Genomic DNA, 14,744 nt, shown 5'->3' with positions numbered 1-14,744 from the left:
TTTTTGATTGGACAATAAGGGCCCATCTTGCTAATTAATGTATATGGCAGACATTCTCCATAAATTGAATGGGCTAAATCTATAAACCTAAGATCCTGACAAAAATAGACTTAAAGTTTGGGATGAGATTTTTAACATTCACTAAAAAACACTATTTGGGCAAAAGTGAGTGAAAACTGACAATATGTCAATTTCCTGAGTGAAAACTGACAATGTCATTTTCCTCAAAACTTACTGATGATATATTAGGTTTAGAAAGTGCCTGTGACATCCATCAGCACACACAATTTTTTTTTCAGTGGATGGATGTTAACTAAACTTAATTGTGGTAATCCTTTTGCAGTATATACATACATCAAATCATTATGTTGTATGCCTAAAACTAATACAATGTTGTATGCTGATTATATCTCAATTTTTAAAAATGGTCAGCTTTGCTATCCCTTAGCTCAGATAAACATGTTAGTAAAATCAGTAGCCGGGACACATGTAATGCTAACTTGAGACTTCTGAAGAATATAACATGAATGAAAAGAAGAGTATGATGTCAAATTGCTCATTTTGATTTACTTTAAGTATCTAGAAACAATTTATACAATTTCAGAAACCATATCACACTTAATGATAATACTTCTTTATATGTATATAATACTTTATGAATAAAAAAGTTTTTTCACAACATATATTATTTGATTTCTACCGTATTTGTTCCTTTGGGAGAGATGTCTTCAAACATTATTTTAAAAAAAGAGAAGGTGTCTCTGAGTAATGAGTGTAATTACTATCTGAGAAATCTTGATAACGTGTTTTTCTTATACCTCCCAGAAGTCAATAACTGTAGTGTGATTGAGTAACAACCCCCCTGGCAAGTCAAATGGCTTCCAAATCTTGGCTATTGACCAATTAAACGAGAACCTAGTCAGGTACAGATAAAAGATCAATCAAAATAATATTTGATAATAGATCACTATGTGATTGACCAGAAGGACTTCAAAGAATTGAAAGGCACTGTTATAGCAGTAACCTTTTTCATCCTCTTGTACTTATTTATGTAAAATATTTCCTCAGGGTTTAAACCAATAGAAACAGAAAGAGTCACACGATTAATGTTGAAGCTTTTCTGGTTTTATCCATAAATTATGTTCATTAATGGGTATATGGAGTAAATTTAAAAATTACCTTTCATCTTATTAAAAGATATCTTTTCAAGAAATATTTCCTTTTCACGCTTAACAATTATATATCAGCAGTTGTAATATATTTATATTGTTTTTATTTATTTGCAATTGTAATAAGAACTCAATCTAGAAGAGTATTTTCCTACCTACAGTTTTATGATCACATGAAATTTAAAAATCTAATTTAGATAGACATTCTTGTTTCGTATCACATTTCATTTCATTCTTGTTTTGTATCACGTTTCATTTCAACTATTTAAAACAGACTTTTAAAAACAAAATATACATTGAATAGAATATAATTTTACATGGGACCAGTATGGAAATGTGAAATCAAGAAAAAAGAAGAAGAATGCAAAATGTTTTATTGTTACAGAAGAGTTTGTCTATGTGATTTGTCTATGTATCTATGTGATTTTTAAAGTGATCGTATCAACTTTATTAGATACATTTAAAATGTCAATATTTATAAGATGCTATGAAATATTTTCTTTCAAGTATTTAAAATTATGAAGAAGCTTTTTGTATGCCAACCTTGAAATGAGAGGGCACAGAAAGTTTTTAAAAATTCTTTCAACGCATGGCTGCAGAATTTAGGAAACAGGCTGTGTGGCTCCAAAACCATCACCTGCTCCTGAGAATTCAGGGAAGTGGTTTCAGACGGTGTAACTCAGTTACTCTAATGAAGGGCCCTCCCGATCACGCCAGCTGGGGCTGGAGAACTGGAAACTAACACATTCAGAAAGTAACATATCCCTCATCTTCTGAATGTACCACAGGCAACTAAAAAAGAAGCCACATGACGCTTTGTGCAACTATCTAGTTTTTAAAAACCCACAAAACAAAAAACAACTAAACTAATCTAAATTTCATTTCCCGGAAGGTGGTGCAAAGCTGCCAGAAGCCCCACGAGGTTAGCACGAAGCCCCTGCAGTGTTAGTACTCACGTTCGAGCCCCTTCCCAGTGTGGACTTGGAGGCATCCTCATCGCTGTCCACCCCTGGCTGCCTGAGTTGCTCTGCCTGGAACAGAAGCAGGACCCCCGTCATCTTCAGGTCAGAGCAGTATCACACAGAACAGTTGTCCTTAGCAATTATTAAAGCAAACCAGGCCAGCCTGGCCGTCCCTCAGGGCAGCAGCATCTGCATAAACAGCTGTAACCCACGGCCACGATTCTTCAGCTTAGGAACCTGAAAGCTGTTCTCAAATAGCCCCTAAGCAGTGCTCACAGATCTGACAACCACAATTTTGAAATTCATGACTCACGGAGTGTGAGTTTTCATTTTGTCTTTTTCCCCAGAGCATCTCTTTTGCTTAGAAGAGATGCAATATGAAAACAGCAGTGGGTCTGAGCTGATCAATTAGCTCCGAAAACCAATGAATTCAGTAGGTTTTGAGGATTTCTACGTTTTAAATTCAGTTCACCGCTGCATTGCTGATTGATTGGACACACATCAAAATAACTCACCAAACACCTCACTCCGTGTCCATAAAAGGTGAACAAGAGTGACAGCTCACTTCATTGTTTAAAAGAAGGTTTCCCTTGGGCTTCCCTGGTGGCGCAGTGGTTGAGAGTCCGCCTGCCGATGCAGGGGACACGGGTTCGTGCCCCGGTCCGGGAGGATCCCACATGCCGCGGACCGGCTGGGCCCGTGAGCCATGGCCGCTGAGCCTGCGCATCCAGAGCCTGTGCTCCGCAACAGGAGAGGCCACGGCAGTGAGAGGCCAGCGTAAAAAAAAAAAAAGAAAAAAAGAAGGTTTCCCTTGATGGGGTGGTGACCTCCAGACAGAGGACCACCAGGTGCCCTGGAAAACACAGCTCTGGGCCACACCCTGCCCTCCCAAATGAGGATCTTTGGGGATGTGACCCAAGAACCCAATTGTTACGCTAGATCTTAAGGTGATTCTAAGGTATTTTCAGAACTACTTGGTTAGGAGAATAAATAATGTCAAAATGAAACAAAGTTATCACATTGAAAGAACATTAAAATACCAAAGTTTTAGAACAAGGAAAGATATTTTCCCTCATTGACTTCAGCCAAATTGATATCTTTTTAAGCATATTCTCTATTGAGATTTTACACACACATATGCATGTTTTTATCCTTTAAGTAGATAATAAAGACTCACTTTAACTTAAATGTCTCCATTCTTAGTATTTTTCTCTCAGACATGTGTAGACTATCTGGCATCATAGGATTTTAGAAAACATTTAAAAAATGATTTACTCAGGACTTCCCTGGTGGCCTGCCAGGGAAGGAATCCACCTGCCAATGCAGGGGACATGGGTTCGAGCCCTGGTCTGGGATGATCCCACATGCCATGGAGCAACGAAGCCCACGAGCCACAACTACTGAGTCTGCGTGTCACAACTACTGAAGCCCGCGCACCTAGAGCCCGTGCTCCGCAACAAGAGAAGCCACCACAGTGAGAAGCCCGCGCACCACAACGAAGAGTAGCCCCCGCTCACCGCAACTGGAGAAAGCCTGCACGCGGCAACAAAGACCCAACGCAGCCAAAAACAAATAAATAAATTTATAAAATTTTTAAAAATAAAAAATAATTTACTCCAAACCCTCCTGCTATTAATGAAGAAAACCTGAGACCCAGGCTTGCCAGGCAGTGTACAGTGTGGACGGTGAGAGCCACGGCTCTGGAAAGACAGGCGGGTCCGAATTCTGGCAACACTAGCCCTGGGATTTGCTCAGAGTGTGCAGCCTGGGCTTCTTCACCTGTAAAATGGGGTTGACAATGCCTCTCTCACCGGGTTTATAGAAGATTAAAGGAGGGTGCATTTAGCACAGCATCTCAAACAATAAAAACAGAGAGAAACAAGGAAGGAAAAAGTTAATGCGCAAAACAACAAATAATGCAGTAAGGTTACAACTGTATAAGGGCAGTTGAGCACAAAATAAAATAAAATAAATGAGAGGGAAAGATGAGGTGTATGAGAAAGGAAAAACAGTTCTAGCCAGTCTAAGACCAAAGAAAGATGGGGTACGGCAGAGGGAGAGCCCCTGGGACCCACAGACCAGGCTTCCTCGCCATCTGTGGCATTTTCACAGGTGTTTCAGTCTCTCATGGAGAATGCTACCAAACCATCACATGCATTCGGCTCTTATTCTGCTTAAAACAAAGGCATTTCTAGATTTTCTACTGACTTCGCTGGCAGTTTCATGTCTCAAAAGCAGGAAGATACAAGAAGAAGGACTCCTGAGATCTTGGTGTGAGGAAAGGGTAGATTTTCTGTGAATTAGAACTGTGAGAACCAAAGAGGCCCGCGGTACCTGCAGTCCCAGCAAACTGACCTCAGATGTCAGGAACCATATTACCCAGCCATAAAAAAGAAGGAAATCATGCCATTTGCAGCAACATGGATGTACCTAGAGATTGTCATACTAAGTGAAGTAAGTCAGACAAAGACAAATATCATATGATATCGCTTATATGTGGCATCTAAAGTATGATACAAACCAACCTATCTATGAAACAGAAACAGACTCACAGACATAGAGAACAGACTTGTGGTTGCCAAGGGGTGGGGGAGGGATGCAGTGGGAGTTTGGGATTAGCAGATGCAAACTATATTATGTAGGATGGATAAATAACAAGGTCCTACTATACAGCACAGGGAACTATATTCAATATCCTGTGATAAACCATAATGGAAAAGAATATGAAACAGAATATATGTATATATAACTGAGTCACTTTGCTGTACAGCAGAAATTAATACAACACTGTAAATCAACTATACTTCAATAAAATATTTTTAAAAAGATGACAGGAACCAGAAACCCAACATTAACAGAGTGAAGGGAAATTCAAATGTGAAACTGAATCTGTAATTTCAAGGGTGACAGGATGGTGGGGTGAGGGCACAGAAGATCTTAAGTAGAGACACACACGGAGCAGAGATTTTCAAAGGACACATGGAAGCAGGGGGAAACACACACAATCAGTAATAAGACAGAGAATCAAGAATCCACGGTCAAAGCATCAGGCAGTCAAGAGCAATGCACTGGAGTTTGGCAGAAACTCCTGAGGACAGGGACCCCTCACTAGTTCAGGTGGTGACTTCCCTCTGGGCTGCCAGCTTCCACCCAGCCTGCTCACTGACCTCTCGCCTCCGAACCGCAAGCTGACCCAGGATCTAACCCCAGGACCCTGAGCAGGTTTATTTCTTTGGGCCCCAGTGTCCTCATCAGGAACATGGGGTGGATGGTAATTCTGACCCCATGGGCTCCGGAAGGTCAGGACACGTGCAGGCTGGTGCACAGATGCAAGGGCCATGTGATGGGTAGAGAGGGCTCTGGACCAACGTGCGTCCACCCTACTCACGCCTCTTCTACCGCTCCGTGGATGGCGGATGCTTCCAAACCCAGCTGGTGGATTAAAGACTAACGTTCCCCACAGTGGTTCTGTCTTTTTTAGTGCCGTCTACTAGTTAAGAGAAAATACTTGACCCAGCAAAATAAACCTTTTTAAACCAACACAATAGGGACCACAAGCATTTTCCTTTCTTGGTAGGTAGAAGGCATGGATAGCTTGAGAATTTCAAAGATGATTTTAAATGTGTTCATTTTTATTCTCGGTACTATGACTCTATAACACTGTACCCAAATTACGGTTTGAGGATTTATTAACTAAGACCAACCAGATCAATAAAATTAACTTATTCAGCATGTTCGCAAATCATATGGGGAGAAGCAGGGAACATCTAAAATTTACTGGCAAATGGACCCACTCAACAACTGATGTTCTTCTCCACAAAGCGGCCCCTGGGCAGCTCCTTGAGGCTGCACCAGGTTGTACAAGTTCTGAAGATTTGGTTCATTTGTCGGGATATTGGGTATTTATATAAACTTAACCGTACCATGCATTCACTTATCCATCCATCCAGAGGTTGTTTACTGAGCTTCAACCTCCTTCCAGGACTGTGCAGGTACCAGCAGAGAGGGTGCATGGCTTCGTGTTCTGCTGGTGAATTAAACATCAACACCCAAGACCACTGTTTTAGGAACCAAGTGTGGGATATGAGAGGCATTTTTGCATACTGACACGACACGCACCCTACTCCCTGAAGGAGTGAGGACTCCTACGTGTATTTAGACAAATTCCAAGAGAGGCCGAGGACAAACGTCTCAAGAAACTATCTGTACAGAATGCAGAATCATATGTCAATTTGATTGATATTTGATACTGAATCAATTACCTTACTATCGCTTCTTTTATTAACTTTGAAAAATCCCAGAATTTTTTTCTTCTCTTTATCTGTCTCACCGTTGCCAAGTGATGATTTTCTAAAGGTTTCTGGGGGGAAAAAAAAAGTACTAAGTTATTTTTCAGCATATGAAACATTAGATTAAGCACTTTAAAAATATCAATAAATGATTTTTTTACTCTAGTCTTAAACTTTAGCTCTCACAAGAGATCAAAACCATCAACTATTTCTCTCAAAGCGTTCTGAGCCTCCCAAAGCCTCCAGCTGGGTTTATGAAATCTCTAAAGGTTCTTATAATCTTTAGTATTGTAAAAACAAAGCAAAACAAAACAAAAAACCCCCGAATAAATCCAGAAGTTCTAGGGCAGTATTGTGCAACAAAAAACAAAGGGACTGTATACCTAATTTTGCATTTTCCAACAGCTGCACCAAAAAGAACCAGGTGAAATTAATTTTAATAATGTTTTATTTAACCCAATAGATCTAAAATATTAGTATTCCATCCCATAATCCATATAAAATTATTAATGAGGTGTTTTACATTCGTTTTGCTACTAAGCCTTCAAAATGCAGTGTGCACATCACGGCACATCTCAGCTTGCACTGGCCACATGCCTCGTGCCTGACGGCCATGCCTGGTTTGTGACCATCAGACCGGACAGCACAGCTCTCAGGACTGCGACATCTGTGCTACACATCTGCTTTAAGAATTATGAGGGTGGCGGTAAAAATGCAAACTAAATAAACTACATCAACAGCTTCCCGGCTTGAGGAGCCCACTCATTTCCAGAACGTGGAGTAACAGCGATGGTTTACCCAGGGGACATCTGAAATAACCACGTCAGCTGCTCCATGACCCATGTCCCCAGATTTTTCTTCCTCTACCTCAAACAGGATGTTTTCCTTTTTCATTACATTCTCTAGGGGACCTGTTTTTTCTTCTATTGTTTTTTTTTTAATTCTTGACTTCTAAATCCTCAATCTTCTCCATTTCCTGGGGTTTTTTTTTTCAGTGGGATTTTCGAGCTAGAATGGATGCTCTGGAGTTCCAGATGGGGCACCAAAGCCCAGGCCAGTCAGGCTGGTGACGACACAGCCAAGGGCCACGGTCTCCAGGGCAAGGCAGAACTGGCAGCAGCAGCATCCCTGGGACCTTGGGCCACAACAGATGCTCATATGGGAGACTCTGGGGATGGGGCCCAGCACTCCCCGCTCAACAAGCAGCCCCCCACCCTGGGATGCTTAAGCTGTGGGGACCACACTTGACAGCCAACAGAGTAGAGCTTAAGGACGCCGTCGTGTGGGCGTCCTGGGCCTCAGTTTCCCCATCTGCAGATTGAGGATGACACTCCGAGGGCCACTCCAGGCCTTTGTCATCCACTCATCCCATTCTTCTCTTCCAAGGCACACGGATACGGCCAGAGGAAAAGATGTTTAGGTGCTGCTGAGGGACTGAAAAATTAATTTCCCCACACCGCTGCCGACTGCTGGACCGCCAAACCACTGGTGGAAAACCGTGGACTGGATTTTACAAACTCTGCCACCAAGATGCCAACCCAAACCAGGTAAATATCGGTGAGCTGCTAACCAAGAATTTCATATTCCAACTCGAGAAGGCAGACGTGGAGGTCGGAGCCTTTGTGACATGCATTAACATAATACTGTCCTCCCGGGCTTCCCTGGTGGCGCAGTGGTTGAGAGTCCGCCTGCCGATGCAGGGGACGTGGGTTCGTGCCCCGGTCCGGGAAGATCCCACATGCCGCGGAGCGGCTGGGCCCGTGAGCCATGGCCGCTGAGCCTGCGCGTCCGGAGCCTGTGCTCCGCAACAAGACAGGCCGCGACAGTGAGAGGCCCGCGCACCGCGATGAAGAGTGGCCCCCGCTCGTCACAACTAGAGAAAGCCCTCGCACAGAAACGAAGACCCAACACAGCCATAAATAAATAAATAAATAAAGCAAAACTGTCAAAAAAAAAAAAAAAAAAAATACTGTCCTCCCAATGAAGCAAAAACCAAGCCCCCGAATCCCTGCATTCTGTTAGTGGCAAAGGCTCTGGTTTTAGTCCCAGGAACCAGGCCTCTCAGCTTCATGCAGGCAGCTCCAGCCGGGCCTGTCAGCGGTCCCCACATCACATGACATCCAAACCAGCGAGGGGACCGGCTTCAGTGGTGAGGCATGCATCCCCCCGGAAACACACGTGAACGTAGGGTTCACAGTTAATTGCGCCAAAACCCTCTGTTAGGCCCAGAGCCTGTAGCAAAATATCCTGTACTGCAGAGTAAAGCTATATGTGGACAACAGTATGCACCAACATGTATGTTTGTACCTCTGATGTTTCTAGAATTGACTGCTATGTGACACAGATGTAGAAAGTGCAGGATATGACAGTGCCTGAGAGATGAGGGAGAGAGAACACATCACTGGCACACAGGCTGTTGTGCCAGCCACACAACGGTGAGACTGGATCAGAAATTCAGCCTCTCATTTCTCTTCCTGGACAGGGGGAGTGGCTGGTCACCAGCCCCAGGGCTGAGGCTCGGGCTCGGGGCACAGAGCTGCCCCAAGGGGGCCAAGAGGCCACAGCCCACAGCTGCCCGGCTCTGAGCTGGGCCCCCACCAGACGGTCTAATCTCAAAGGTGAGGCTCGGAGATTCTGGACTGATGGGGCCTCCTGTGAGGTTTGCGACTGGCAGGCACTGCGGAAGGATGGGCCGCAGGGCGGAGCAAGAGCACTTGGTTTTCCTGACAGTGTTCCCAGCAGCCAAGACCCCCAAGGTGCCCCGCCTGGTTCGCAGCCAGGCCTGGAGAAAACACTCCAGTTAAGACCTAGACGCCGTGGCTCTAAGTGGATGGCAATTTGAGTGTGGAGTTTATTTTGTTTCAATTTACTCTCGTTTACTAAGACTTAGATATGAATAAAAACGCAGGGGAGGTTGTGTCTCATCTGTCTGGAAGTTTCAAAGTGATTTGGAAGGTGATACGGATGAGCTGAGGGGTGTGGACGGATGCAGGATGCTGCAGGGGCCCTGGAGGACTGGCTCACTGAAAACATCCACTTTTCCGGATGCAGAAATGGAGCAAGCCGTCGGGGGCCAGATCAGGGTCACCAAGCTTGTAAGTGCAAGAGGGGAAACTGGGTCTGCATCGCAGGGAAATGTGCACATTTATAAGTGACCACCCCCATCATGGGGGTCGTAAAAGAACAGTCAAAATAGCTCTGATTCACCTTCCCCGCTGCCCTCAGCCTTACAATATCCCCAAATCAGATCACTCAGAACTGATCAAGCCTTCGTATATATGAGTTTTCTGCTCAAACCAACTGTCTATTCGTGGTGCTTCTTTTTTAAATTGAAGTATAGCTGATTTAAAACGTTGTGTTAGTTTCAGTTAGCTAGCTAGACTGATAGATACAGATATATAGATAGAGTGAGATATCCTTTTTCAGGTTCTTTTCCATTATAGGTTATTACAAGAGTTTGAGTATAGCTCCCTGTGCTATACAGCAGGTCATCTATTTTATATATAGTAGTATGTGTATCTGTTAGTCCCAAACTCCTAATTTATCCCCTTTGGTAACCTTGAGTTTGTTTCCTATGTCTGTGAGTCTGTTTCTGTTTTGTAAATAAGTTCATCTGTATCATTTTTTTGTTTTTAGATTCCACTTATAAGTGATATATCACATGGTATTTGTCTTTGACTTACTTCACTTAGTATGATCATCTCTAGGTCCATCCATGTTGCTACAAATGGCATTATTTCATTCCTTTTCATGGCTGAGTAATATTCCTTTGTATATGTGTACCTCATCTTTACCCATTCGTCTGTCAGTGGACACTTAGGTTGCTTCTATGTCTTGGCTGTTGCAAATAGTGCCGCTATGAACATAGGGGTGCATGTATCTTCTCAAATTAGAGTTTTCTCCAGATTTATGCCTAGGAGTGGGATTGCTGGATCCTATGGTAATTCTATTTATAGCTTTTTAAGGGACCCCCCCATACTGTTCTCCATAGTGGCTGCACCAATCCCACCGAGAGCGTAAGAGGGTTCCTTTTTCTCCACATCCTCTCTAGCATTTGTTGTTACTTGCAGACTTTTTAATGATGACCATTCTGACTGGTGTCAGGTGATACCGCATCATAGTTCTGATTGGCATTTCTCTACTAATTAGTGAGACTGAGCATCTTTTCATGTGCCTGTTGGCCATCCGTATGTCTTCTTTGGAGAAGTGTCTATGGTGCTTCTTAAAAGAGAGTCCCTCTCTTTGTAGCATCCATCTGCCCTGTATGACGGAGGAATATGAAGGGAGACCACTGTCAGACATGACACCTGGAATGTGGCTCCAGAACAAAGCCCAGGTTTTCTGCATTATTTTTCTTTCTAGAAACAAAGTCTAATGTTAAACACTTTACCAAACATGGACAGAAATTTCTATAAAATCCAAACACTCATTGGGATTTTAATGACCCTCTTGGAGTGTGTGTGTAGTCCAAAAGATTTATATAAGTCCCAATACATATGTGTGTGCATACACGCCTATGTACATATGTGCATGCGTATGTATGTATTATGCATTATACATAATACATACATATATATATAATTTATAAGAAATGAATGCAAAATTTGGACCAGTCATTTGCCTACTTGTCTATGACAGAAAAGGTCAGATTTCACAATCCACACTGCCCCAGGTTCTGCAGCAGGCAGGATGGACCCTGAGGGCAGGTAGGCACAGGTGAGAAGGGCACGGGGCCTCTCCTGCATGGACCACTTCTGCTCTGCCCTGAAGTTCTGTGTTCATAAAGGGCCGTTTTCTACAAACAGCTCCCTCACTGCTCCCATCAGAACCACACAACGAACCCTCGCCCAAGGGACGTTCTTCTCTTAGTCAACCAGGGAGTGGAGAAACCAAGCCACAACCTCAGTTCAGCCTGGCCAGATGCCCCCAGAGCTGCCGTCCTGCATCCCCTCGGGTCGCCCCGTGCATCATCCTAGCCCAGAGCCATGCAAGTGCAGCTGGCGGGGTAGAGCTGCGCTCACTGTACCTCGGCAGCTCAGGGAAGGCTCCGACTGTGTTTTGGTCAGAAGAACTGGAAAAGGCAGGCAACAGAGAGTGAAGACAGGCTTCCTGACCCACGGCAGCACCTGACGAGGCCTTGGCCCCTGTGTCAGCCTGGGCTGAGGCTGCTGTGCCCCGCAGGAGAAGGCCAAGTGCAAAGCAGGCCTGCGTCCCTGGCCTGGATCCCCTAGAATCCCGCAGCTGTCTGGCTGCTAAGCTCCATCCTGGAAGCAGGTGGCAGCAAAGCCTTCTGCTTTCTCAAGCGGCTGCCGCCAGGAATTCCAGAACAGGGCGGGCCTCTGCCTACAACACATCTCCTGCCCCTGGCCTTTAGCCTTCCCCAAGCAGCTGCCAGCTGGGAGGGGGCGCAACCCCAGAGGGGCAAAGAAGAGAGCTTCTCACGGACAGAAATGGTCTCTTCTCTACTCAAATGTCTGACTGTCAGTAGGATGGGATGGAGGCATTTGGCAAGGACGATAATCAAATAGTTCACAGCCCACGTGGCACATTATGGTCCAGACAGAAAGGGTGTTGGCCACAGGCAGGGCACATCCTCGCCATGACAGGTGATGCTCCTTTATTTGTCTGGGGAGGCTGCCGGGGTCCCAGGGCGAGGGTCCCCAGGAGGGTGCCCGAGGCAGTGCAGAGGAGGACTCAGGGGCTGGGGGACAGCTATTTCTCCGCGTGCAACAGCGTGTCCTGCCCTGCGCGGGGATCAGAAGAGGGAGCTCCAGACTTCGGGCAGTTTCCGCTCTCTCCGCCTCACCCGTGTGCCCAGAAGACCACACATGGGCTTGCGGGGCCCACTCCTTAATGCAGAGCCTGGTTTCATACGCTTTTCCCAGGTATTAGATTCTACAGCTACCTTTCAGGATTTTCCGAGTGATTAGCACATAACAGAAATACTTGTTTGCAGAAGGCTTTTCCTTTCACAGGCTTAAATGTGGGGCAGTTTTTCTTGTCCTGTCTTTCCCTCTCTTTTTCTGTCTTGCCAAATGAAAGCTCTGTTTCCAAAGATTCCCAGAAACCAGATTTAAATAGGGCTGATATAACAAGACAGACACACCGGCAACATCCAGGCCCGTGCAGCAGGTGCTGAGAATCATCTTCTCTGTGTTTTAAAAACATACTGGATAAAACACGAGATGCATTACTCTCAAATGCCAGTACACTTTTTTTTGAAGGAATAAATAGTCTATGTTCTTATACATGATTGAGCTAAAACCCTTTCTTGAATGTCAAATGAGACCCAGGGTCCAGAACCTTCAGGAGGAGATCTGGGGGAAGGGGAGGTTCCACTATGACCATTACAGTTTGGTAATAAGAAAATATAGATTTTTTTAATTGGGAAAAATTTTTTTAAACTGTAGAAAAACACGAACACTTGAATACGTGTGTATTTTAAAAGCCCAACTTGGTCAATATTTGTTAAATAAAAGCCAACGGATATCAAGTGAGCTCATTAAAATAGACACTCTTGTGAAGTCCATTTTAATAATTCTAAAGTCAAGGAATATAAACTATATATATATATATATATATATATTTTTTTTTTTTTTTTTTTTTTTTCGTCTCACTGTTGTTCAAATACAGTCAGCCCCTGTGTCAATCAGGGAAATCTGCTTACACAACAGTCTTTGTACCAACGTTGGCCTCAAGGTGTCACTCAAGCCAGAGCCTCTTACTCACTGGGATCTCAGGCTGGTACCACCTTCACGGGAGGAGAAGGATGGAGAGGAAGCCTCATGTGTTGTCTCAGGGGCTGAACTGCATTTGGGCAGGTTTAGGGAAGAGCTGCATTTTGCCACTGGTTTCGATTAGGAGCAACGTTTGAGACTTGGGAGTATTTAATGGCAACTGAGAAGGAAATCCAGGAGAATACGGTTCACACGTGGCTTCTGAGAAGTTCTTTTTTGAGCAGAAGCTCCAGTATTCTCACCTTTCCCCTTTTTACGTGTCTCATGGACGCTCACAGGAGACACGGGGTAACGAGCCTGCTCACGACTGGGGGGAAGAGGTATAACTACAATCCACGTATTGTATTTCCCACCCACTCCCGTTCTGCTTTGGACAAAATTGGAGACGCCTGCAAACGCCCGTCCCCATCGCTCTGCGCTACGACGCATGCGCGGAGAGCCCGCGGCGCCGCGTCCGAGACCCCGGGTGGCCTCACCTCTCTTGTTGTCCCAGGCGTAGAGCTCCTTTATCCCCAGCTCGTTCAGGGACTTGGAGAGCTCCAGCTCCTCGCCGGCCACATTGTCCCTGAGGAGCACCACGTGCTCCGGGCTGACGTCGCACTTGGCGCAGATGACGGGGAGGATGCTCTGCAGGGGAACCTCGGGGCTCACGCGCACCACCGCCTTCTGCGTGCGCAGGTAGTTCACCACCAGGCGCACCGTCTTCTGGAAAACACGGCAGGCAGAATTCCGTGAGCGCACCTTCCCACAGCTGTGTTTATAATAGAATGGAGCGGGGCACGATTTTGTGTGGACCGGGTCTTTCTTTCAAAATTCAGTGGGTCGTGGGGGAAAGGGCACACTTAATAGGAATAGCAAATGCCTGGAAAAATAAGTTTACCTTCCAATCTCTTTTGCTAGTGAACAAACTGCTACCAACGTGGGGAAATGGACAGCAGTGGGGGGTCTCAATTTGGAATCTAATATACACACTGTCTTTCAGGGATTCTAAGCAGACCTGAACACAAGGCACGAATACATTTTTTAAAGGGAAGTGGTTTGGAACTCTTGTGAGCAATCCAATTTAAAGGAAAAAAAAAAAACCCTCAGAAAACAAAACATCAAATTTTTGTTTAAGAAGCCAAAATACCCTCATAAATATGTTAATATCTAGTATATATTTATAGGAATATCGACATATATACACGACACACATATGTATTTTAAGCTAGAAAAATATAACATACACTAGACATACAAATATAATAGGCATATAATAATAGACATCATAATCAGAAAAAAAAACAATCAATTTGACTAAAGCTGATTATACATGTCTACAGATAAAGTAACCCATCAAAAATGTAATAGGCTGAAGTTTCATGCAGTCAACTTCTGTTTGGTCTTTACTGATCACCCACATTGCTCTAAGATCCTGGGGAGTGGACACAGTAAATGTGTATTGAATAAAAAAAACGGACTGAGATTTATCTCACCCCTTTCCAGTCTGAGTGCCAGGGTTTGATGAATTTTAGGAGGAAAAATGGAACCATGGATCTTTTCCATGCTTCTTAAACTGGAGTCATATATAAACTTGGGCTCACCTGC

The 14,744-nt window shown here is 44.3% G+C and overlaps 1 protein-coding gene across 14 annotated transcripts in view; it reads right to left on the bottom strand.

Annotated features, from left to right (window-relative positions):
* COBL (cordon-bleu WH2 repeat protein) overlaps window positions 1–14,744 on the bottom strand; it is a 257,272-nt gene that overhangs the window by 144,842 nt on the left and 97,686 nt on the right. For 5 of the 14 annotated variants that reach the window (XM_082632720.1, XM_082632718.1, XM_082632731.1 and 2 more), the window contains exons 4-7: window positions 13,634–13,862; window positions 11,447–11,491; window positions 6,394–6,491; window positions 2,126–2,200 (exon numbers count right to left, since the gene is read on the bottom strand). In XM_082632720.1, the coding sequence (XP_082488846.1) occupies window positions 2,126–2,200; window positions 6,394–6,491; window positions 11,447–11,491; window positions 13,634–13,862 (447 nt within the window). The remainder of the gene's footprint in view (window positions 1–2,125; window positions 2,201–6,393; window positions 6,492–11,446; window positions 11,492–13,633; window positions 13,863–14,744) is intronic. The other 9 variants (XM_082632722.1, XM_082632719.1, XM_082632721.1 and 6 more) reach the window with 4 other exon arrangements.

This window comes from Mesoplodon mirus (assembly GCF_964341445.2).
Source record: "Mesoplodon mirus genome assembly, chromosome: 9".
Lineage (NCBI taxonomy): Eukaryota > Metazoa > Chordata > Mammalia > Artiodactyla > Ziphiidae > Mesoplodon > Mesoplodon mirus.
Note: the sequence above shows the minus strand (reverse complement) of the source record. Positions and strands in the feature narration are given on the sequence as shown.